This window comes from Dama dama, chromosome 19 (genome assembly GCF_033118175.1).
Source record: "Dama dama isolate Ldn47 chromosome 19, ASM3311817v1, whole genome shotgun sequence".
Lineage (NCBI taxonomy): Eukaryota > Metazoa > Chordata > Mammalia > Artiodactyla > Cervidae > Dama > Dama dama.
Window position 1 is genome coordinate 43,703,398 of NC_083699.1, and position 26,653 is coordinate 43,730,050.

Genomic DNA, 26,653 nt, shown 5'->3' on the forward strand with positions numbered 1-26,653 from the left:
AATAGAAGGGGAAAAGGTGGAAGCAGTGACACATTTCCTCTTCGTGGGATCTAAAATCACTGCAGATGGTGACTGTAGCCATGGAAAGCTATGACAAACCTAGACAGTGTGTTAAAAAGCAAAGACATCACTTTGCTGACAAAGGTCAAGCAAAGACTGTAGTCAAGGCTATAGTCTTTCCAGTAGTCATGTACAAATGTGAGAGCTGGACAGTAAAGAAAGCAGAGTGCTGAAGAATTGATGCTTTCAAACTGTGGTACTGGAGAAGACTCTTGAAAGTTCCTTGGAAAGCAAGGAGATCAAACCAGTCAATCTTAAAGGAAATCAACCCTGAATACTCTTTGGAAGGACTGATGCTGAAGTTAAAGCTCCAATACTTTTGGCCACCTGATGCGAAGAGCTGACTCAGTGGAAAAGACCCTGATGTGGGAAAGATTGAAGGCAGGAGAAGAGGGCGACAATGATGAGATAGTTGGATGGCATCACCATTCAATGGACATGAATTTGGGCAAACTCTGGGAGCTGGTGAGGGACAAGGAAGCCTGGTGTGCTGCAGTCCATGGGATGCAAAGAGTCAGACACAACTTGGTGACTGAACAACAACAAGAAGTCAGGTCTGACTCTTTGCGACCACATAGACTGTAGCCCATCAGGCTCCTCTGTTCATGGAGTTAATCCCTTCAATAAATCTATTATTTCAGAGTCTTCAAAGTCATTGATTTATTTTTTAGTCAAACTGTCTTTAAATGAATTGTACCAACAGACAGAATTTTACATTTAACCCTAACTGGGATTAACTGACTTCTCAGTTTGAATGATCAGAGAGGGATGAGATTCTTGTATAGAACCCAAGTTGGCATTTGATTGTGAAGATTTTCCTGGATCTTGCTGGGGAGTGCCAAAACCTGCCCAGGTGGAAATTCAAAGACATTTTAAATTGACCAACTAAATATGATAACCAGGTGAATACAGTAGGTGAGAGAAATTCCTATCCTCATTTTGTAAATATAAAAGAAACTAAGTGACTTCCCTAAAATCAGATTGTAAATAGTAGCAGAGCCAAAGAGAGTGTAGGATTTCAAGGTCCTAATCAAAATTTCTTAATAAAAGCACAAAAACAATTAATCAAATAAGTGGTGCAAGTAACTGTCTTATACCAGACAATTTTAATTATTTCCATACATTAATCTAGATCCAAGCTGGCCTCATTTCTAGCAAATATTCCTAGTGTCATAAAAAAATGGAAATGAAAACAAATTCAGGATGCCTATTAAAAAATAAATAGGTAACAAGTGTTGGCAAGCAGGTAGAGGAACTGGAACCACTGTACATTGATGGAAGGAATTTAAAATGGACAGCCACTGTGAAAAGCTATACAATGATTTGCTCAAAAAATCAAGCATAGAATTACCATATGATCCAGATATGTCACTTCTGGATATACACCCAAGAGAAATAAAAGCAAGGGTGTGACTAGTATTTACACAGCCATGTTCATAAAAGCATTACTTGCAATATCAAAAAGGTGCGAGCACCTTTGGTTAGTTAACTAACCAATGAACAGATGCACAAAATGTGGTATATGCATACAATAAAATATTGTTCAACTTAAAAAGGAAGCAAATCCTAACACAAGCATGGATGAACCTTGAGGACCTAAAGACAAAATGAAATAATAAGCCACCGGGGAAGCCTAAGCTAGGCATAAAAGGAAACATATTTTATGATTTTACTTATGTGGGATATCGAGAGTAGTCATATTAGTAAAGCCAGAACATAGAATGGTGGTTTCCAGGGGCTGAGGAAAGGAAGTATATGAATAACTACTTAATGGGTACAGTGTTTCAGTCGGAGAAGAAGAAAAAATTTTAGGGATGGATGGTGGTGATGGCTGCAAAACACAGAAATGTACTCAATGACACTGAAATGTACTCTTAAACTGCTTTAAGATGGCAAATTTCATGTTGTGTATATTCACACAACATACTTAAGAATTACATATAATTTTCTAAAGTCACACACACAGAAACAAACACCTTACATGTAAGCTATAAACAAAGAAGTGACTATTAAAACCAGAGATGTCCAACTTGCAGGGAAGAACCAACAATTCCCCAATAGTCAACAGTATCAGTCTTAGAACTGTGCTAAGAAAAAGAGAATTGAGATACACTAAAGATATAGGGCTTAGTGTATCCTCTCACTAAGGAGAGGATAGGGAAATCTGATGAAAACATCCTAGGACTTGGCTACCTAATACAGTATCCATTTTGCCTATGTGGTCACTGATCACTTAAAACGTGGCTAGTCCTAAGTCAGAAGTGAAAGAGGGATAAAATAAACACTGAATTTTAAAGACCACACTAAAAATTAAATCTCAGTGGTAATGCTTTATATTACTTACATATTGAAATGATAATATTTGAATATATAGATTGAGCATATTATTAAAATCCATTTCATGTTTACTTTTTATTTTTAAAATATGGCTACCAGAAAAATTTAAATTACATACTTAGCTAGTATTACATTTCTATTACACAATGCTCTCTTAGAAGAGTTTGCTCTTCTCTGGAAAAGAAGTGTCTTGATTAACGTCAAGAGCTTCCCAGGTTGCTCAGAGGTAAAGAATCCACCTGCCAATGTAGGAGATGCGGGGTTTGATCCCTGGGTTGGGAAGATCCCCTGGAGTAGGAAATGGCAACCCACTCCAGTATTCTTGCCTGGGAAATCCCACGGACAGAGAAGCCTGGCAGACTACAGTCCATAGGCTCACAAAGAGTTGGGCATAACTTAGTACACAGGCAGGATTAATCTCAAAGCTACCAATTACTGTATGATGGGGAGGGGAATTGAGAAAACTTCCTGACCTGACTGACCTGACCTCCATATGCACACTTAGAAGAAACAGAGTATATTGGATTTCTTTGATGGAATGACCTGATTCACAAAGCATTTACTCACCTTTTTAATTTGGCTTAACTAATATTGCATCATTTGGATTCTATTACATTATTTTCTTTTTTCCTCTCCTCAAATTCCAATTACTCTTCTGCTGACTGATATCCAAAGAGGAATTTGTTTCAGTATTAATTTGTTCATTTATTCTATGAGCAGAAACAAACTGCTTCTTACCAGGTGCTCTGCTAGATTCTGTGGCAACTGCAAGAAATGATCTCTAGGTTCCTGCTCTCAAGGAGTTCAAGGCTAAGAAAGAGAGCATAGACATGCATACAGATCATAGAGAGGAAAGCGCTGCAGCAGAGCTGAATGGGAATGAGTATATAAAATAGCTCTTTAATGTTGATTTAGCCTTGAAGGAGGCAAAGGGTTTAGAGAAGTGGATGGGCTACATAAATAAGAATGAAGGGATGGGACTGCCAGTGGTTAAGAATCTGCCTGCCAATGCAGGGTACATAAGTTCGATCCCTGGCCTGGGAAGATTCCACATGTCATAGGGCAACTAAGCTGGTGCACAACAACTATGGAACTGGTGCTCCAGAGCCCATGTTCCGCAAGAGAAAGGACTACAGTGAGAAGCCTGCTCGCTGCAACTAGAGAGTAGCCCCCACCCACCACAACTAGAGAAAGCTTGCACACAGCAATGAAGGCCCAGTGCATCCAGAGATAAAAAAAAGAAAAGAATGAAGGGATGAAGTGCAAGTTGTCTAAGAGAAACAGTGACCATTGAAGCATGAGGTAAAACGGAGGCGATGAGGGATGAGAGTGACTGAGACAACTTGAATCAGACTTTCTGAAGTCCAGGAGAGAGGATTTAAACCTGGATTTTGGTATATATCAGCCTTAATTTGATAGTGAACAAACAGCTAATAATATGTCCATCAAGTATATGAGTGCATAGGGAAAAATCTATTCAATCTCTTTATCTATAAAAATGTCCAACTATGTTTACATGACATGAATACTGCCAGGCAGGATAGTTAAGAAGAATCAGTCAAATTGAATCTTACTGCATAGATTCCATAAGAAATGGCTGGCAACATTTCAAACTTTTATGAGTTGTTCTGATGCCTTGCAAACACCACCTTAATTTCTTAGGAACAAACCTAGCTGAGACACTATTATGTATGAGACCAGCTGCGTCTCTAATATATATAGTTGGCTCTCTGTATCCATGGATTCTACATCCTCAGAATCAACTAAGGATTGGAAAATACTCAATTAGAAATTTCAGAAAGTTCCAAAAAAGAAAACTTGAATTTGTTCTGATCTAGCAACCATTTACACAGTGTTTACATTGTATTGGGTACGATAAATGATCTAGAGATGATTTAAAGTATCCAGGAGTATGTGTGTGGCATATATATATGCAAATATTATGCTATTTCATACAAGGGACTTGAACATCTGCAGATTTCAGTACTTGAACATCTGCAGATTTCAGTATCAGCAAGGATTCCTGGAATGAATTCCTTGCAAATACTGAGTGATGACTATACCTGACATCTAACATATTTTAAGTTCCATAATTTTGACTGTAATTGAAAGGTGGGGCTCTCTTGGTTAAGCTAACTAACATACTAACAAGTGCTATCCTTTTGTTTTGTGGGGAGCTTAAGAAGAATAAACAGTAAGTGATAAATCAAGAATTAGTAGTTCCACATATGGAAATCCTATATATTTGACTGTACACTAAAAATTAATAACAATTTTTTATAGCTACTGGTACTAGAATTTTAAGTCTGGTACTAATTTCCAATTATCTATTACTAAGCAATTGTGAAAAACCTTTAAGAAACATTTCCAGGGAACCATCTAGATGCTGATCTTCAAGAGTTACATAAATTCTACAGCTTCTAACCTGTGCTTCTCAAATTCTCCTGTCCCATGTAAGTTAAGTTTTTTCGTCCCAATAATTGATTCCTGATTTTAATTTGCAGTAGTTCAAAGGACTTTTCCATCACTTTCTATTACAATAAGATATTATTTCATTAGAAAACGTATTTATTAGTGTAGGCCTTAGAATTTTTAAAAATCTATCTGACATTGAATATTTTCTTCCAAAGTGCTCTGCTTTATATATTCTATCCACTACAGCTATGAGAGCAAAGTTTGATATTCTAGTTATTTTGATGAGGAGTAATTTCTAAATTGAGAATAAAGTGAATAAAACAAAAAATCTAACTTACTATTATTAACTTACTAACTGACTTTCTTGTCCTCCCAGCTCCCCAAATCTGTTTCACAGAAACTCAGACTCAGTGCTACCTTAGGTTTAACAACTAGAAACAAATTTTGTATGGGCAACTGGGGATGTTACTATCTAATCATATATCATTCAGAGCCCTATAGGCTCCATTTGTGATACAGGCTTTATTTTTAGTGGGCATGATTTTTTTTTCTTTTTTTTTTTTATTAGTTGGAGTCTAATTACTTCACAACATTTCAGTGGGTTTTGTCATACATTGATATGAATCAGCCATAGATTTACACGTATTCCCCATCCCGATCCCCCCTCCCACCTCCCTCTCCACCCGATTCCGCTGGGTCTTCCCAGTGCACCAGGCCCGAGCACTTGTCTCATGCATCCCACCTGGGCTGGTGATCTGTTTCACCATAGATAATATACATACTGTTCTTTCAAAACATCCCACCCTCACCTTCTCCCACAGAGTTCAAAAGTCTGTTCTGTATTTCTGTGTCTCTTTTTCTGTTTTGCATATAGGGTTATCGTTACCATCTTTCTAAATTCCATATATATGTGTTAGTATGCTGTAATGTTCTTTATCTTTCTGGCTTACTTCACTTTGTATAAGGGGCTCCAGCTTCATCCATCTCATTAGGACTGATTCAAATGAATTCTTTTTAACGGCTGAGTAATATTCCATGGTGTACATGTACCACAGCTTCCTTATCCATTCATCTGCTGATGGGCATCTAGGTTGCTTCCATGTCCTGGCTATAAGTTGAGAGAATTCAGCACCACCAAACCAGCTCTTCAACAAATGCTAGTGGGCATGATTTAATGGCCACCTGCTGTTACTGAACTGATTTCTTTGGTGTTACTTCCCAATTTAACTTCATACTATTTTTACAAGTTTCAATATCCAAATTTCAAGAATGCTTAGTATCCTGATAATATAATACCTGCCTGATTAACAATGTTACTTCTCCTTCACATGGCTCTTCTAGGTTGTCTTGATCATATTTCTTGCTCTCTTTCAAGTATGATAAAATATACTTGCTCTTTTTTCACCCCACAGAATGTTTTTGAGATAAATATTATGGTTCCTCTAACACATGTGATATCATAGTGTTGTTGCTTTTGTTCTAGATGCTAAGCCATATTCAATTCTTTGTGACCCCATGGACTGTAGCCCACCAGGCTCTTCTGTCCATGGAATTTCCCAGGCAAGAATACTGCAGTGGGTTGCATTTCCTTCTCCAGGTGATCTTCCTGACCCAGGGATTGAACCCACATCTCCTGCACTGGCAGGCAGATTTACTGCTGAGCCACCAGGGAAGCCCTAGTTTTCGATAAATGATAAAATGAGACAATGCTTTGAAAAGGGAAATATTTCTGTATGGCTCTTTAGAACTCTTTCTTCAAATCAGTTTTCTATTTTTCCTCTTTTCTCATATGTTTAAATTTCTTCTTCTTTCCCTTCTCCCTCCTCCACCCTTGCTCTTCCTCCTTCTCTTCTGAATGTTTTGTTTTATTCATGTTTTGACTTTTCTTGATTTACAGTACATCGAAGCAGAGGGGTTTATCCCAGGTTTTGGAATAAAAATGAGGTAGAGATTTCATGAGAGAATACTCTTCCTTATTTGCAGACACAGGGACAAGTGAGGGTTTTAATAACATAACTCACGTTACATATTGTTTTTAAGATATGAAATCCATTAGGAATCCTTAGTTCACCCCTTCAATGTGAAGAGGACACACTTGCATGATTGACACTCATCACTAAGTGACTTGGTACAATGAAGGCTGTCATTTTCACAGCTTCCTGAGAGATCGTGGCCATACTTCTATAGAAAGTCCTGCAGTCCTGTTATCAATTAAAATTCTACGCATGGTCATAACAAGACTATAAGCTACAAACCTTACATAAGCTACCAACCTTATAATAACATATGGTATTTGTTCTACTTAAATTTTGCTTTATTTTTAAATGCAAGATTGTGCCATTAGAAAATAAAAAGACCAAAAATATATCACTTCATCCTCTCTTTGTAAGATTAGGTACGGGTCTTTCCAGGATTGACTTTCCACTTAGTATTTTTCTATTATATTCTTTCACTTGTACCTCTGCTGTAAATGCAGTTATCAGAATCAGCAGGTGTCCCTTGCCATTATAATAGCTCAGATTCCCTGTTTGAAACATTTAACATTCAATAGTCAGCTTTATTTTAGTTATCATACATTTCTCTTGAAAAACAAACTAAAATAATGTCTTTCTTAAAAGTGAAATCCCAGGGGTTGCTGTTATTTATAAATCAAACTATAATAAGCCAGGTTCCAGGTACCATCCAAAGGGTACTCCTCTAAGAAACTGCTGTCTTCTTAACCATTTGTTGTTTTAGTCAGTAAGTCATGTCTGACTCTTTGTGACCACAGGGACTGTAGCCCTCCAGGCTCTTCTTGCCCATGGGATTTCCCAGGCAAGAATACTGCAGTGGGTTGATATTTCCTCCTCCAGGGGATCTTCCTGACCCAGGGATAGAACCTGCATCTCCTGTGTCTTCTGCATTGGCAGGGGGATGCTTTACTGCTGAGTCTTAGCTAATATTAATTGAGCACTTACTCGGTATCTGCACTTTATATATAGTAAGATCATTTTAAATGACCTTAACAAGTAGACAGTTTAATTGATCCCTTTCTCAGTTAAGGAAACTGAAGAGCAGAAGGGTGGTTTGTTTAAAGTCGTTCACTGACATAAACAGAATCAGCTTCAAATTCATGTGTGATTAGCTCCAGAGTTCCTGCTCTAAGCTTATAGTCAAACAGTTTAATGAGTTTGGAGAAAAAACTTAGTTGCTTGGTTTCAGTCAAAATCTTGATCCCAGGGACTTCTCTGGTGGTCCAATGGCTAAGACTCTGTGCTTCCAGTGTAGGGGGCTGGGGTTCAATCCCTGGTCAGGGAACTAGATCCTGCATGTTGCAACTTAAAAGTCCCACGTGCCACAACTAAAGATCCCGCATGCCGCAACTAAGACCCGTGTAGCCAAATAAATAATTATTTTAAAAAAATCTTGACCCCAAACCTCATGGGGGTGCTCAGTACTTCGTGGAATCCTCCTCCATTTCTCTAGCCAATTCCCTCTCCTGGTCTTCCTAAATGACTATTCAATATCTCTCCTTCCTCCTCAAACTCTGAAAACTGCCTCATACCCTCCTTGGACTCAGGAAATAGGCTTGCCTTCTTTCCTTTTCTTTTCTCTTTTTCTCCGTCTCCTTTTATCTCTCCCTCTTTCCTTCCCTTTTGTCAGTAACCACTCTCTGAATTCACTTAGAAAATAAATGCAGAAGAGAAAGCTTTCATATTTCCACCACGAAAGTCATCCCAACCTGCACACATCTGCTTGTGCATATCCTGGCTTCCTGCTTGTAAAAATGCTTGAACTCTTCCTGTTTCTACTTAAATCCAGTCCTAACTTTGCCTCTTGTGTACTTGATCCCATCCCCTCTGGTCAGTATTACTCAGTGACCCTCTCTCCTATAATACCAATTTCCCCTTCTCCCCCATTAGTCTATAAATATGCTAAGCAGCTTTAAACAAACACACCCCAACACAGAGCCACCATGTTTCTCTCCATCTTGGCTCCATTTCTCTGCTTTACTTTTATAACAAGACTCCTCAGAAGTGTCATTTAATACTACTTTCTTCTTTCCTTTAACTCTTGTTATAACTTCTATCAACTCCAATTAGACATTCCCACAACTCCTCTGAAATCAATCCTGTCAAGTCACTATTGAATGTATGGTCAGTCCTCATTCAACAGCTTGCTGGATGCTCTACCAGTATTTGGTAGAGATAACAACTCGAATCTTAGTTTTGCCTCTTTCTAGCTATATGGACCTGGGTGAGCTATGGAATCGCTCTTAAACTCAGTTTCCTTGTGTTTAAAATTGGGATAATATTCTTAATCTGTGTCCTCCCAAAGTGTCAATGACTATCAAATGATAACTCCTGTTCAGGAGGAACGTTGAAAATAACAAAAAATCTTTCAAATGTCTTTAAATTTGTACTTAGCAAATAGTAAATTTGTACACAGTACAACTGCTACTGATTATTACTTATGAATTCATATTACTGTTGGATTCTTATAAATCATTAAAAAGTTGAAAGTTTTGATAATTATGGAAGAACTACGTATAAATCCTCGAGAGTCAGTATTTCTCTGGACTGAAGAGTTGGGAAACTTGAGAGGAAGGCAAATATAATTGTTGCTGATGGATTCTGTTTTCAAAATGGAGGCAAGATAATTCCAGTTTCTAATAAAACTCATAAATGACACTTGATAAAGAACCCCCATGTTATATCAGTCTCCATCAAAGAGGAATGAAATATGACTAATCTTTTTATTACTACCAATTTAATCAAATTTTCTTTGGCGCTCTGTAATTTCCAAGAAGTGGAAAGGTTAGATTGCTCTGTTAGTTAATGTACCATTAAAGAAACTTAATTGTCTTAATAGCAGATCATGGAAGAGTGTGGGCAATTAACAGGAAGCAATTTCACACCTTAATTAATGTCACATAGATTCCCTTTGGAACTGTAGAAGAACTTTAAGTGCTGGTTCAGAAGCAATGCATTGCCAAAGGGATGCACCCAGTGCGCTGTAAATATTTATTATAAAGAGTTAGAAGACGTCATGAACAAAAAGATCTGTACCTTCCTTTAGAAAGAGATCGGAAGCAGTATTTGTGTGCATAAGAGAGAGAGAGAAAGAGATGGAAGAAGAATGTGTCACGGAGAGTAGGAGGGCTTTATTGAAGATTAAATTCAAAGCCAGAAAAAAAAGCTGCTTTGAATGACTTACACTGGTTTGGGGGAATAAGTTGTCACGGGCTGGCAGAGATTCCACACTCAAAAGATGGAGGGGGGGGCTGCTATTAAATTTTCTGTAATGAAAACAATCAGGAGCATCAAAGGTACATTTTTACTACATCTCTGTTTTTTGTCTTTTAGTATTGTTGGGTCCAAAAGACGGTTTTAGAAAAAACAAGCCATCTAGTTTTCTTTCAAGTTAACTGAAATAAAAACATCAATTAATTTGCCGTTAGTTATCTTCTTGATAGTAGCTTTACAAAATCATGACTCCTGATTTATTCACTTCTTTGGGGTCTTAGTACATAGTTTTTGAATAGATTATTTTCCCTCCAAATTCAATTTTCATTGTCTCTAATACTTTGTTCAATACCATGCCTGACAGCCATTCTCCAGGACCTAACACAGTAACACAATGTCCAATTTCCAAGGGAAAATGGAAAAGGCACTTTGCATTGATCTGACAGATTTGAGAAATCCAACCTTCTTACAGTGTCTAATCTTCATACTATTTCAGTGAAAATAGATGGAATTTAAAATCAACTGCATTTCCAGAGATAACTTACTTTGAAGTAATAAATTATTTTCTCAAAATTACTTAGTAAATCACTGGTAAGATTTTTTTTAAGACATTTATCTGGATTTATTAGTGGCAGAGTCTATTTTCTTCTAATATTTAAAACTTCTTTTCTTTTAAATTTATTTATTTTAATTGGAGGCTAATTACTTTACAATATTTTAGTGGTTTTGCCATGCATTGACATGAATTAGCCATGGGTGTACCTGCGTTCTCCATCCTGAACCCCCCTCCCCTCCCCATCCCATCCCCCTGGGTCTTCCCAGTGCACCAGCCCTGAGCACCCTGTCTCATGCATTGAACCTGGACTGGCGATCTGTTTCACATATGATAATATACATGTTTCAGTGCTATTCTCTCAAATCATCTCACCCTTGCCTTCTCCCACAGAGTCCAAAAGACTGTTCTATACATCTGTGTCTCTTTTGCGGTCTCACATATAGGGTTATCATTACCATCTTTCTAAATTCCATATATATGTGTTAGTATACTGTATTGGTGTTTTTCTTTCTGGCTTACTTCACTCTGTATAATGCGCTCCAGTTTCATCCACCTCATTAGAACTGATTCAAATGTATTCTTTTTAATGGCTGAGTAATATTCCATTGTGCATATGTACCACAGCTTTCTTATCCATTCATCTACTGATGGTCATCTAGGTTGCTTCCATGTCCTGGCTATTATAAACAATGCTGTGATGAACATTGGGGTACACGTGTCTCTTTCAATTCTGGTTTCCTTGGTGTGCATGCCCAGCAGTGGGATTGCTGGGTCATATGGCAGTTCTAATTCCAGTTTTTTAAGGAATCTCCATACTGTTCTCCATAGTGGCTGTACTAGTTTGCATTCTCACCAACAGGGTAATTGGGTTCCCTTTTCTCCACACCCTCTCCAGCATTTATTGCTTGTAGACTTTTGGATAGCAGCCATTCTGACCAGTGTAAGATGGTACCTCATTGTGGTTCTGATTTGCATTTCTCTGATAATGAGTGATGTTGAGCATCTTTTCATGTGTTTGTTAGCCATCTGTATGTCTTCTTTGGAGAAATGTCTGTTTAGTTCTTTGGTCCATTTTTTTGATTGGGTCGTTTATTTTTCTGGAATTGAGCTGCAGGAGTTGCTTGTTTATTTTTGAGATTAATTCTTTGTCAGTTGCTTCATTTGCTATTATTTTCTCCCATTCTGAAGGCTGTTTTTCACCTTGCTTATAATTTCCTTCATTGTGCAAAAGCTTTTAAGTTTAATTAGGTCCCATTTGTTTATTTTTGCTTTTATTTCCGTTACTCTGGGAGGAGGGTCATAGAGGATCCTGTTGTGATTTACATCGGAGAGTGTTTTGCCTATGTTTTCCTCTAGGAGTTTTATAGTTTCTGGTCTTACATTTAGATCTTTAAACCATTTTGAGTTTATTTTTATGTATGGTGTTAGAAAGTGTTCTAGTTTCATTCTTTTACAAGTGGTTAACCAGTTTTCCCAGCACCATTTGTTAAAGAGATTGTCTTTTTTCCATTGTATATTCTTGCCTCCTCTGTAAAAGATAAGGTGTCCATAGGTGTGTGGATTTATCTCTGGGGTTTCTGTTTTGTTCCATTGATCTATATTTCTGTCTTTGTGCCAGTACCGTACTGTCTTGATGAATGTAGTTTTGTAGTATAGCCTGAAGTCTAATTGATTACTATCAAGTTAATTTCTTAGTGATCAATTTGGCATAATATTTGGCATTACCTCTATTAAGTCCATTTAGTAATTTAACCTAGCACTAATGCACAACCATCCTAATAGAGTAGGAAAGCTAAACATGTAAAATGCTTAATACATTTAATTCCAAGGTGTCAGAATGAGAATTAACTCTATATTAGATTTTTTATTGTTGTTTAGTTTCTAAGTTGTGTCCAACTCTTTGTGATTCCATGGACTGCAGCATGCCAAGCTGCAGTCCTCCACTATCTCCAAGAATTTGCTCAAATTGAGTTGGTGATGCCATCCAACCATCTCATCCTCTGCCACCCCCTTCTCCTTTTTCCTTCAATCTTTCCCAGCATCAGGGTCTTTTCCAGTGAGTTGGCTCTTCACATCAGGTACCCAAAGTACTGGAGCTTCAGCTTCAGCGTCAGTCCTTCCAATGAATATTCAGGGTTGATTTCCCTTAAGATTTACTGGTTTGATCTCCTTGCAGTCCAAAGGACTCTCAAGAGTCTTCTCTAGCACTACAATTTGAAAACATCAATTATTTGGTGCTCAGCCTTCTTTACAGTCAAACTCTCACATCCATACATGACTACTGGAAAAACCATAGCTTTGACTATACAGACCTTTGTTGGCAAAATGATGTCTCTGCTTTTTAATAAGCTGTCTAGGTTTGTCATAGCCTTTCTTTCAAGGAGCAAACATCTTTTAACTTCATGGCTGCAGTCACTATCTACAGTTATTTTGGTGCCTAAGAAAATAAAATCTGTCACTGCTTCCACTTTCTCTCCCATTTGCCATTAAGTGATGGGACCAGATGCCATATTAGATTAGACTTTTAAAATATATAGATCATAATAATTTGAATATATTTAAATAATTTCCTATGGCCAGATAGGATCAAAACGAACATAGCAACACCAAGGTCAGTTTAGAACACCAAATTTCAAACCTAGTTGCCATCAAAATTACTTAGACAATAAAATCTGAATACTTGGGAGATTTGATCTAAGAGTTGGTAGCTTCTAAAACCACTCCAGGTGGTTCTGATACTGATGCTTGGGAAACTATGATCTATATTATACTGCTGGAACTTTATTCAGATTTAATTTAAAGCAACAGTTCTAACAGGCAGAATGGATAACTGTAACTGTCCTAAAGGTGTGTAAGTAAAGGTATGTGTATGTTGTGTTAGTCTTATCTCCCCACTAGAAAATAAATTAGTAGAAACTGGTAAATGTTCTTTTAGTTCAAATTTAGTATTTCTGTAGCAGTGACTTTTAACTGATACTTACTAATTTCACTTTAGGAATATATTTCTCACTCAACCTCACTTGAACCTTAACTCTTGGAAAGCACTCACATTCTTTTCAGGAGGAAGAAATTTGATTCTGAATATCCAACCACCTGCAGGAACTGAGCAATGAGCTCTTTGAAGGAAGAGGGAGGAGAAAAGGAGGAGATTGTCTCTAGTTCTTTGTCAGAGAGTATTTGGCTTCTACATTTGAAGCTAAAGGGGGAAGTCACCATCAAGACAATTTAAATCTGGGGAAGCTACTTATCTGTGGTGTGAACAATGCTTTGAAAGGGCAAAACTAGGAATGGTGAAGCCTGCGCTGTTGTCTAAAATTCCAGGGGAGAGTAAGTACACGGTGATGTGCAATACACATGGTAATGGGTTTAAATATCAAGTCCATCCATCTGTCTGAATAGATGCCTTTGTAACCCCTTATTAACACTGCCTATCTTCTAAACACAGGATGGAAGGTGAAGCTGTGAAGGGAAAGGGGTTGGTCCCTAACAATTGCAGAGCCATAGATCCAGTCCTGGACAGCAGGTTTGTATATTTGGCTAGTGAGACAATAACACTTTGTTTAATTAAGCTGCTCTGAACATGGGTTTTGTGTTGTATACAACTGAATCTAATTCTAACATTTACAACAAGGAATGCTTGTTTGTCTTTTCCACATTTGTACTTAAAATGCAGCAAATATGAAGAATTAAGGCAGCTCTCAAACTCAGAACATGGTAATAGTATACACTGCTGTTAGAAATTTGTACATGGTCATTCATACCCAAGAAAAGGCTTCTCCAGCTACAGTGCAGACAGAAGTCATGATTAGGAGGGTTGGTTACAGGTATTTCATTTTTTGGGGGGCGGGGTATGAAATGCATTAACTATAAAAGGAATAAATAAAACACATGGACTTTTTTTACTTTTATGCTTTCATGAATTTTCCAAAATTGTTAATGAGCATGTACTACTTTTATTACAACAAAAAATCAACTTAAATGTACAAATAAAAATGGTTCAATAGTTTTAATAGTTTACTCATACTGCACCTGGAGTGGTTTTGTCTGCCTAATCCCTACCTCCTATCTCAAATGTTCTGAACCTGTCCTAGCCTTGAAGATGTGTTTAAATAACAACTTTGCAATATCTTCCCTTTGGTGGAAGTTCTGGCTCTTTCTATAAACCTCAGTATCATTTCTGGCAACATGTAATACATCACTTTTTATATTAAATTACTGTCATTAGTAAACATACTTAGTATCTCCAAAAACATGAAAAAGTTTTCTGGAGCATATAGTTCTTCCTTGTCTTTGTATTTATCTATGCATTCAACTGTTCATTCACTTGTTCACTTATTCAATTGACAGTAATTATTGAATATCTCTCTACAATATGTCAGATATTATACAAGATACAAGGAGATATGGGAAAAATCAAACATCTGTATAGCAATTGTGGAAAACAGTATGGAGGTTCCTTAAAAAACTAAAAATAGAACTGCCATTATTGTTGTTCAGTCACTAAGTCATGTCTGACTCTGCAACCCCATAGACTGTAGTGCTTCAGGCTTCCCTGTCCTTTCTATCTCCTGGAGTTTGCTCAGATTCATTTCCATTAAGTCAGTGATTCTATTTAACCATCTCATGCTCTGCTGCCCCCTTCTGCTTTTGCCTTCAATCTTTCCCAGCGTCAGGGTCTTTTCCAGTGAACCAGCTCTTCCCATCAGGCGGCCAAAGGACAGGAGCTTCAGCTTTCACATCAGTCCTTCCAATGAATATGCAGGGTTGATTCCTTTAGGATTGGCTGGTTTGATCTCCAAGGGACTCTCAAGAGTCTTCTCCAACACCACAGTTCGAAAGCATCAGTTCTTCCGTGCTTAGCCTTCTTTATGATCCAACTCTCATATCCATACATGACTACTGGAAAAACCATAACTTTCACTATATGGACCTTTGTCAGCAAAGTGATGTCTCTGTTTTTTACTATGCTGTCTAGATTTGTCACAGCTTTCCTTCCCAGAAGCAAGCCATATGACCCAGCAATCCCACTACTGGGCATATACCCTAGGGAAACCACAATTCAAAATGATGCATGTACCCCACTGTTCACTATGTCACTATTTACAATAGTCAAAACATGGAAACAATATAAACACCCAACAATAGATGAATGGATAAAAATGTGGTACATATATACAACGGAATGACTCATCCATAAAAAAGGAACAAAACTGGGTCATTTGTAGAGATGTAGATGGACCTAGAGTCTGTCATACAGAGTGAGGTCAGCAAGAGAAAAACAAATATTGCATATTAATGCATATACGTGGGATCTAGAACAATGGTTCAGATGAACCCATTTTCAGGAATAGAGATGCAGATGTAGAGAATGGACATGTGGACACAGGAGGAGAAGGGGAAGGGATAAACTGGGAGATTAGGATTGACATATATACACTACCATATGTAAGATAGAGAGCTAGCGGGAAGCTGCTGTATAGCGAAGGGAGCTCAACTCCATGTTCTGTGATGACCCGGAAGGGTGAGATGGGGGGTGGGTACAGAAGGGAGCTGCAAGAGGGAACTGATTCACTTCCTTGTACAGCAGAAACTAACACGACATTGCAAAGCAATTATACTCTAATAAAGAAAAAGAAATAAAATGTAAACAAAGTAATCTAATCATGCATAAGAGACAGAGACAGATTTAATACAATGTGATAATTTCTAGCAGAGAGAACAAGATACAATAATAAGGGAAGAGAGTGTTTAATTCTACTTGAAGGAAGTCAGGGAGGCCCTCACAGAAGCACTGACTCCTTGAATTAATGTTTTACAAGGTCTGACAGGCATTTCCCAGGCACATGAATAGAATTTTGTGAGAGAGAAGGGCAAAATACCTACATAAGGCCCAAAATAGTAAAAACATATTATAAACATAAAAAAAATGTAGAACAGAAGAAAGTTCTGTTTTGTGTGGTTAAAAGCACAGTGTGTGAGGGGAGGTTTGAGAGGGACTAGAAGCTTTGAATGTCACATTTCCCCCCAGAGCTTTGAACATGGTACTGATTTACCAAATGTTTGCTGATGGTTATAGTCCTTTGGGATCTATAGCAGGCACTGTGTCCCTACATTGTCCCTTCTAGATATGGGACAGCAAGCCTGGCTAAATCACAGAATAGCAATGCAGTGTTTCAATTTTCTCATTTCTTCAGATAAGGAAGATGAACTAATGTTTTAAGTGATTATAATGTGACTTCTAGAGAAGAGTGTGTATTGGTAAATGTCTAGACCACTACTGCTTTTTTAGCTTGTATTAAAAAGCTTGACTGAATATAGTACATGTGTGGTTACTCCTGTGGTATGTGTTTATCCTACTTAGGGAACAAGTTGCCAAAAATGGGGGTTTCCTCAGCATTAAATTACTTAGTCCACTCATCACCTGAAATAGATGAGCACCATATTAAATGATCAAGGGAGGGGAAGGCATAGGTTCAGTGGGGAAAGATAAAATGTAAAAACTATAATATCACAGTAAACAGAATATTTTCTTTCTTTAAAAAATACAAAGAAAAATGAATACATCAGATTGTAAAATGCTCATGATAATGTAGCAATTAGGATACAAACATATTTCTAAAAGCCTTGATAAAACTTTAAAGCACTAATAATAGCATTATTGGTTTTCCAAGAGTATAGCCTGAGAAATTAAATCACTGAGTTCATTAAAGAAAGAAATTATATTCCAAATGGTCACTGCTACTATTTTTCTACTTTCAGGAAATTCTAGCCTCTATATTCAAGCAGTTTTTCTCTAAGTGCCAAGTATTTGTAATAGATTTTTTTTTGATAGGAAGTAGTACTATTGTATTTTCTGAATCTTTGTTCTAATCTGCTGCATTAAAAACAATCTCCCCTGAGTGAAAGGACAAAGAGCAGAACTGGCATCAACACACAGATCTGGGTCTAAAGAAAAGAAGCTCAGCGCATACCTTCAATAGGTTTTGGTACAAAATGTGATGAGGGCTTGGTTTTCTTCACTCTGTTCCCCTTCATAATCTGACCTTCCTTATTGAGTCCCAAAAACCAAGCTCGGCCTGATTCTTGCTGACGGTACAGTGTGGAAGAATAGATCACATAGTAGTTTTCAAACACAGATTCCTTAAATTTGCATTCTGGAGTGAAAACATCCTGCAGAAAGATAAAAAAGAAGAAATACAAAAGAGAGAAAGCTTTTAATAATACGTCAGCAATAAGCCTGAAATATAGGCCCTCTGTTCAGAAAAAATGAGAAATAATTGCATGTAATTTCTGTAAAGACTTCTCACACAAAATCAAGAAACAAGATTTCCTTTCTAAACAACTTTTTTACTCCACAGAACACAATTGTTCAAGCTTGAATCATTCCTTGGGCTAAACTAATATCATTCAATATTGTGCTCAAGTCCAAAATTAGACCTCAGTACAATGTTTATAAATTTAAGAGAATGGTTAATATGCATTTTTGTGGCCCTTAGCATGTAAAATGTAACACTGGAAGTCAAAATATAACACAACCACACACATGCAGGCTTGAGCAGATGGTTTTCAAGGAAGAACCCTATATATTCATAAATCTGTTAAACAGCCAAAGCTTATAACATAAAATTGCTAGTATACTAGCTGTTTTCTTCAGGTCAGTAACTTTCTGATTCACTTCTTTGAAATATTTTTTTACTTACTAATCAAGATTTCAGGTAAAGATACCCAGGAAAATATTACTATTACATTGTTTGATCTCTAATGAAACATAGAATGAGCAATTTAGTTAAAAAAGGAATGTTAGTAGTCCTCTACCTCATCTCTATCACTTGATAAGTGACCAACAAAAGGTTACATGATTAATATAAAGTTAAACAACAACAAAATAACTGCATCCATGCCAGAACTCGTATTTATTGCTTCATAATCTCAAGTTCACTTTTTATGCCTCTCTAGTTCACCTTTTCTACTTGAGTCTTGTTCAGGGACTTATAATGAGATTTTACAATCAATAAAATTAAATTAAATTCTAACAAGCCAACTGAACAAAATGCATTTCATGGAAAGAAGAAATTTCTCCCCTTCAAAGAGAAACAGAAGAAAAGCAAATGTGACTGCATCTTCTTCAGTAGTAAACAAGTAAACAATCCTTCAAGTAAACAAGAACTCTATAAGACAAACATATTCACAACAGTCACTGTTGTCTTCACTAAGTACTAGAGGAATCTCTTCCTTGTAACTCTTTCAATCAAAGATGGCAGTGATTTAATGCAATTTCATATGCGGTTAAGTTACTGAGGAATATGTAGGACTAAAGCTGTTAAAATCATGTCCTTGGAGGTGATTCCTCCAGACTAATCCTGTAGATTTATCTGCAGAGAGCTACAGTGATGCATCTATGTGGACAGATGAAGGTCTTTAGTGATAAAGAAACCACTGAAAGGACTCTGTTCATTTTATTCTTTTTTTCCATTTATTTTTATTAGTTGGAGGCTAATTACTTTACAGTATTGTAGTGGTTATTGTCATACATTGACATGAATCAGCCATGGATTTACATGTATTCCCCATCCCGATCCCCCCTCCCACCTCCCTCTCCACCCGATTCCTCTGGGTCTTCCCAGTGCACCAGGCCCAAGCATTTGTCTCATGCATCCAGCCTGGGCTGGTGATCTGTTTCACCATAGATAATATACATGTTTCGATGCTGTTCTCTCGAAACATCACACCCTCGCCTTCTCCCACAGAGTCCAAAAGTCTGTTCTGTACATCTGTGTCTCTTTTTCTGTTTTGCATATAGGGTTATCGTTACCATCTTTCTAAATTCCATATATATGTGTTAGTATACTGTAGTGGTCTTTATCTTTCTGGCTTACTTCACTCTGTATAAGGGGCTCCAGCTTCATCCATCTCATTAGGACTAGTTCAAATGAATTCTTTTTAATGGCTGAGTAATATTCCATGGTGTATATGTACCACAGCTTTCTTATCCATTCATCTGCTGATGGGCATCTAGGTTGCTTGCATGTCCTGGCTATTATAAACAGTGCTGCGATGAACATTGGGGTGCATGTGTCTCTTTCAGATCTGGTTTCCTCAGTGTGTATGCCCAGAAGTGGGATTGCTGGGTCATATGGCAGTTCTATTTCCAGTTTTTTAAGGAATCTCCACACTGTTTTCCATAGCAGCTGTACTAGTTTGCATCCCCACCAACAGTGTAAGAGGGTTCCCTTTTCTCCACACCCTCTCCAGCATTTATTGCTTGTAGACTTTTGGATAGCAGCCATCCTGACTGGCGTGTAATGGTACCTCATTGTGGTTTTGATTTGCATTTCTCTGATAATGAGTGATGTTGAGCATCTTTTCATGTGTTTGTTAGCCATCTGTATGTCTTCTTTGGAGAAATGTCTGTTTAGTTCTTTGGGATTCTGTTCATTTTAAATGGTTCAAAAATTATAGGCCCAAAAAATGAGACTAAAACATATGAGAAGGGAAATGGAAAGGTGGTTTTATTAAAATAACAATATTTCAACAAAAATTATTATATTGATAATAAAAATATGATGTCACAGAACATTCTCAGTTTTAAGTAAACTTAGTGGCTTAAGAATCAGAGAAACAATTGACTATGTGGTGCCATTTCATATCTGCTAAGATGGCTATATCAAAAAAGGTGCATAATGAAAAGTACTGGTGAGGATTTAGAAGAACTACAATCCTCATCCCTAGCTGGTAAAAATGTAAATAATGCAGCAGCTGTGGGAAATAGTTTGGTAGTTCCACACAAGGTTAAACATCCAGTTACCACATGATCTAGTGATTCTGCTTCTAGGTATGTACCTGTGAGAAAGGAAGATATATGTGCATATGTGAACTTGTACACAAATATTCATAGGAGCATTATTCATAATGTAGAAACAATTCAAACATTTATTAATGGATAAACAGATAAACAAATGTGATATATCCTTAAAATGAAATATTATTTAGCCTTTAAAAAGGATAGGGTACTGATTTATGTGACAATACAGATGAATCTCAAAAACATTAAGCCAGACACAATAGGTCACATGTTGTATGATCCAATGTGTATGAAACATACAGAACAGGCAAATACAGAGACAAAACATGGATTAGTGGCTGCCAAAAGCTGAGGAGATGGGTAAATGGGAAATGACAGCTTTCTTGGAGAGACAAAATGTATCCTGGGATTAGACTGCACAACTTTGTGGAAAAGAATTGAAGAATATAGTGTAAAAACATGCATTTTAGGGTAGGTGAATTATAAATAATTAAAAAAGAAAGAATAAAATAAAAAAAGAAAGAATCATAAATAAAAAAGAAAGAATCAGAGCAATGAAGTGACTAGAGAGAGTGAGGGGGGAAGATGAAACTATAGTATATTCCTTGTCTGGCAACGCAAAACATCCTAAATTATAGTCCTTTGCTCTGGACAATGGGCTCTCTTATGATACTGTCTCAATATTATTAGGACAGAGCTTAACAATTGTTAAATATGGGAATCAAAGTGATTCAAATTAAATTTATAAGATAAATTAAAAGTCCTGGCTTCCTTCTAGTACTAGGTTAAAAAGAATTAGAAAAAGCTAAAAATTCACTACAGATTTTACTAGCTCTATTTTTAAAAAACAAATCCAAATAATCCCAAAGCTTTTGTTCAATACTAATGAACCCTAGATGCTAAGGGACTCTTCAAAACTCAATGAATAAGTTCTACATATAAGATCTCAGACCTTATAGCAGGAATTAGGAGAAATATAGGGGGCAAGGAATTGTGTGTAAATACATCTTATCATACATGTAATACCTATTTAATTCAGAGAAATATGAAAATTTGGAGATAGATAGAAAGCTGCTTAGTGATAGTTCAATTTGCTGCCTTTATTTAACAAAATAATGGAAGCCCATGATAATGAAATAATTGTTTTATGAGTTGTAGGATATTAGCAGCATATCCAGGCCCTGGGCTAGAACCTGGACTCTGGCTACCAGTTCAGTACTCTCCCCAGTGCCACACAATGCTTCGTTCCTATTTTGCCAAGACTGCTTTAGGTGCCAAGCTGTGGATTGGAGGCAAGTCATCATTAAACCCACGCCCACCTGGTATAGTTACTACGTTGTATTTCATACATACTTCTATTTAATAAATAGTGAGTTTCCATTTAGGTTTCCATTTAGTTTCAAAACTGTTTGAAGTCAGCTCCCAGAAAAGCAAAAGTCCAGAAAATTGGGCAGGGACTAAAATACTGGGGCATGAGCCAGTAATTAAGCCTGCGGCACAGATTGAGCCTTAAAATTCTGAGCTGGCAAATGGAGATCCCAGACAGAGCACTCCAGGTCATAATCAGATGTAACAAGTCAAGTGGAGTATCCCATTTAAAATTATAAAGAGGCGATTCAGAGTCAAAATTCAGAAATAAGCCAGTGATAATATCTGGCCAGTGGTGGGGCAGGGGAACATTTCAGGAGGGAAAAAAAATGGCAAAAGCTTCAGGCAGGCACTTCTGTGGGGGCAGAGCCACTCTCTTAGAAATGGGAGGAAAGCCTTAAGAACACTGAACTAACTTGGGCAGTCATTCTAAGTGCAACCTTTACAATATGTTCACAATTTTCATTTCAATATAAAGTTGGGCATCAAAGAATTTACATCCTTGTGACTACCACACTATTAGTGTAATGAGAAATCAAGAGTCTTATACTTGAAATAGGAAAATTGGGGTTTTACTTCCAGACACATACGTATTAGCTGTGGGACTTTAGTTAAGTGGTTCAACTTCTTTGAATTTAATATTTTCGATTGTAAGTTATTTTAAGGAAAATAAGATGATGGCTCTGAAAGCATGATGTAAATGCACTTATAGAATTAAAAAAAAAACTTCAATGCACTATTATTCTTAAATTTTTTTCTTATGGCAAGAAAAACAGAATCAATCACGTAACTAGACATTTAGTTCTGTGTTTTGTCATGTGTGTGTGCGCGCTTAGTCGCTCAGCCATGTCCGACTCTTGAAAACCCCACGCACTGCAGCCTGCCAGCCTCCTCTGTCCATGGAATTCTCCAGGCAAGAATGCTGGAAATGGTAGCCATTCTCTTCTCTAGGGGATCTTCCTGACTCAGAGATCAAACGCAGGTCTCCAGTACTGCAGGTGGATTCTTTAAGATCTGAGCCAATAGAGAAGCCCCCAAATACTAAAGTGGGTAAGTGTATCCCTTCTCCCACGCATCTTCCCAACCTAGGAATCAGACAGGGGTCTCCTGCATTGCAGGCAGATTCTTTACCATCTGAGTCACCTGGGAAGCCCTGTATTTTTCATAGATGATTATATTTGTTCCAGCATCCAGGACCTTATACTGTAAATTAAGCTTTATCCTACACAGATTGTTCCCACTATAACTAAAACAAATAACATGTATCCGTATTTTTAAAAATCATTGAAAGTTTTTAACTTCAGCTTCAGTTTTCATTCCAATCCCAAAGAAAGGCAATGCCAAAGGATGTTCAAACTACTGTACAACTGCACTCATCTCACAAGCTAGCAAAGTAAGACTGAAAATTCTCCAGCCAGGCTTCAACAGTACGTGAGTTGTGAACTTCCAGATGTTCAAGCTGGATTTAGAAAAGGCAGAAGAACCACAGATCAAATTGCCAAAATCCACTGGATCATCGAAAAAGCAAGCGAGTTGTAGAAAAACATCTATTTCTGCTTTATTGACTACGCCAAAGCCTTTGACTGTGTGGATCACAATAAACTATGGAAAATTCTTAAAGAGATGGGAATACCAGACCACCTGACCCACCTCTCGAGAAATCCACACGCAGGTCAGGAAGCAACAGTTAGAACTGAACATGGAACAACAGACTGGTTCCAAATAGGAAAAGGAGTATGTCAAGGCTGTATATTGTCACTCTGCTTATTTAACTTATATGCAGAGTACATCATGAGAAATGCTGGGCTGGAGGAATCACAAGCTGGAATCAAGATTGCCAGGGGAAATATCAATAGCCTCAGACATGCAGATGACATCACACTTATGGCAGAAAGTGAAGAAGAACTAAAGAGTCTCTTGATGAAAGTGAAAGAGGAGAGTGAAAAAGTTGGTTTAAAGCTCAACATTCAGAAAACTAAGATCATGGCATCCGGTCCCATCACTTCATGGCAAAAAGATGGGGAAACAATGGGAACAGTGACAGACTTTCTTTTCTTGGGCTCCAAAATCACTCCAGATGGTGATTGCAGCCATGAATTAAAAAGATGGTTACTCCTTGGAAGGAAAGTTATGACCAACCTAGATAGCACATTAAAAAGCAGAGACATTACTTTGCCAAGAAAGGTCCGTCTAGTCAAGGCTATGGCTTTTCCAGTAGTCATGTACGGATGTGAGAGTTGGACTGTAAAGAAAGCTGAGCACTGAAGAATTGATGGTTATGAACTGTGGTGTTGGAGAAGACTTGAGAGTCCCTTGGACTGCAAGGAGATCCAACCAGTACATCCTAAAGGAGATCAGTCCTGGGTGTTCATTGGAAGGACTGATGCTGAAGCCAAGCCTTCAGTACTTTGACCACCTGATGCAAAGAACTGACTCATTTGAAAAGACCCTGATGCTGGGAAAGATTGAAGGCAGGAGGAGAAAGGGGTGACAGAGGGTGAAATGGTTGGATGGCATCACCAACTCGATGGACATAAGTTTCAGTAAGCACCGGGAATTTGTGATGGACAGGGAAGCCTGGTGTGCTGCAGTCCATGGGGTCACAAAGAGTCAGACACGACTGAGCTGAAAGCTTCTAACAAAGACTTGGGCAGTCATGTACATTCAGAAGAAGCTCTGAGGTTATAAAAATTATGTTCAGAGTGACAATAAATCTAATGTGTAATGGAGACAGGCAGGTTTTGAGCCAAGGTGATAAAATCTTAGACTTTCTCAATAGATAATATGTAATTGAATTGAATTGTAATGTAATGTAATTATAATGTAAATGTAGTTCAATTGTAATTGAATATAATTGAAACAGAGTAAATAATTAGTATAAAGAGTGTTCTTTTTCCTTTTGTAAAACTAACTACTATTTTGCTTATCTCATGAATAATATTTGTTTAAGTCTATAGTCCTGAGTGTTCAGTTCCACCTAGGTACAGAGCAAGGCTCATAGAATAAACGGTTGTTGATGAAACAAAAACATCTCCATACGCACATCATGTGTGTAAATCTGTGAAATGCTAGGTTTATTTGTCACATTTACTACTTCAAAATCTTTCCAAATCTTTAAGTTGTTTAGCTTAAACTGACCTTGATTTCAGTAGAATATGAATATAACCTTTGATAGTGCTTTGGAATTAATTTTGAGCACTCACCTATTTTAGCAGCATTTGTACAACTTTTTTTGTTCTGCTACTGCTAAGTCACTTCAGTTGTGTCCAACTCTGTGCGACCCCATAGAAGGCAGCCCACCAGGCTCCCCCGTCCCTGGGATTCTCCAGGCAAGAATACTGGAGTGGGTTGTTCTAGCATTCTATAAATCATCAAATGTCCAATTTTTTTCACATTCCGAATGCCTATTCACCCTAGCGTTGTCTTGGAACGCCCACCCATTTTATTCCAGATTATGAGTGAAGAATGAAACACTACTTAAGATCAAGGCCACCACTCAGGATCCTTTTCAGTCTCTGCCCATCCATCCAACTCTAAACTACTCTCTCCAGAATTATTCTCTCTGATCCCCATCTTCATAGTTTCATACTCTAGCTTGATTCTTCTCCTGTTTCTTTCTGTTCTTCTCTCGGTACTTAGATCACTGATATCCAACTCAGGTTCTGGCTTTTTCTATGAGTCTCAGGCTCTGCCACTGCACAAGATGAGACGCTTCCTTCTTAGCCAGCCTCTAACTTGTGCCCGTTGCCCCTCCATTTGAACAGTATTCTCCTTTAAATGTATCATGAGGAACAAGGAGACAGAAATTTAGGGAATTTGATGGCTGTAAGGCTAAAATGTATTTCTTTCATGGTTGACTACCACTGCCAACAGTGTTTTCATTGCACACTAATTCCTCAACATGCCCACACTTTCTAACCCTCAAACTGTACTTAGTTCAAGCTGTCCTCTCTACTTCTCTGTTTGGTAAACTAAAGAGAAATGCTCTCCCTTTCCTTAGCTTCTCATTGTTTTACTTTTTTTCAGTATAATATTTAATGCACTTTGTCTTGTATCATAATGGTTTTTCTTGTTCCTATCCTAAACACTGAGAGCTCTTGCTCACAAAGACTCAGTCCTTATCAGAAGTCCAGCATATGTAACACTCAATTTATTCTTGTTGAAGTAAATAATAAAAATATGTTTGTGGGGAAACCACAAAGATTATGTGATAAGATGAACTGAGTAACAGTATTAACTCTTTCTTTATTGCATGATTTTGATTGTGCTATTTAATTTTTATATATCTTTGTTTTATCATCTATAAAGTAGGGGCAATAATTCTCATATTTAAAAACTTGGTGAAGATACTTAATATCTGCCTTTTGAGCAAATTCCAAATATACAATATAATATGGTTAACTATAGTCACATTCTTGTACATTAGTCTCCAGAACTAATTCACCTTGCATAAACTAAAATTTTGTACCCCTTTACCAACATCTCCCCATTTTTCCCTCCCCCAGGTTTCCAACATTCTACTTCCTGCTTCTATGACTTTGACTATTTTAGATTCCAAATATCTAAATTCCACATATTTGTCTTTCTGCATCTGATTTATTTCATTTTCCCCAATATCTGATAAGTTGTAGCAAATGGCAGATTTCTTTCTTTTTAAAAGTTGAGTTTCATATATATGCTATATACCCATATATCTATATATCATCTATTATCTATTTATCATCCATCCATCACATTTTCTTTATCTATTATCTGTTGACAAGTACTTAAGTTGTTTTCTCCTCTTGGTTATTGTGAGTAATACTGAAATAAATTTTGGAGTGCAGATATTTAAGATCCTGATTTCATTCTCTTTGGATATGTTCCCAAGGGGTATTGCAGGATCACAAG

General features: G+C 37.3%; 1 protein-coding gene across 4 annotated transcripts in view; it reads right to left on the reverse strand.

Annotated features, from left to right (window-relative positions):
• Positions 1–26,653, reverse strand: part of FGF12 (fibroblast growth factor 12) — a 412,502-nt gene that overhangs the window by 10,937 nt on the left and 374,912 nt on the right. For all 4 annotated transcript variants that reach the window (XM_061166833.1, XM_061166834.1, XM_061166831.1 and 1 more), the window contains one exon: positions 17,565–17,763. In XM_061166833.1, the coding sequence (XP_061022816.1) occupies positions 17,565–17,763 (199 nt within the window). The remainder of the gene's footprint in view (positions 1–17,564; positions 17,764–26,653) is intronic.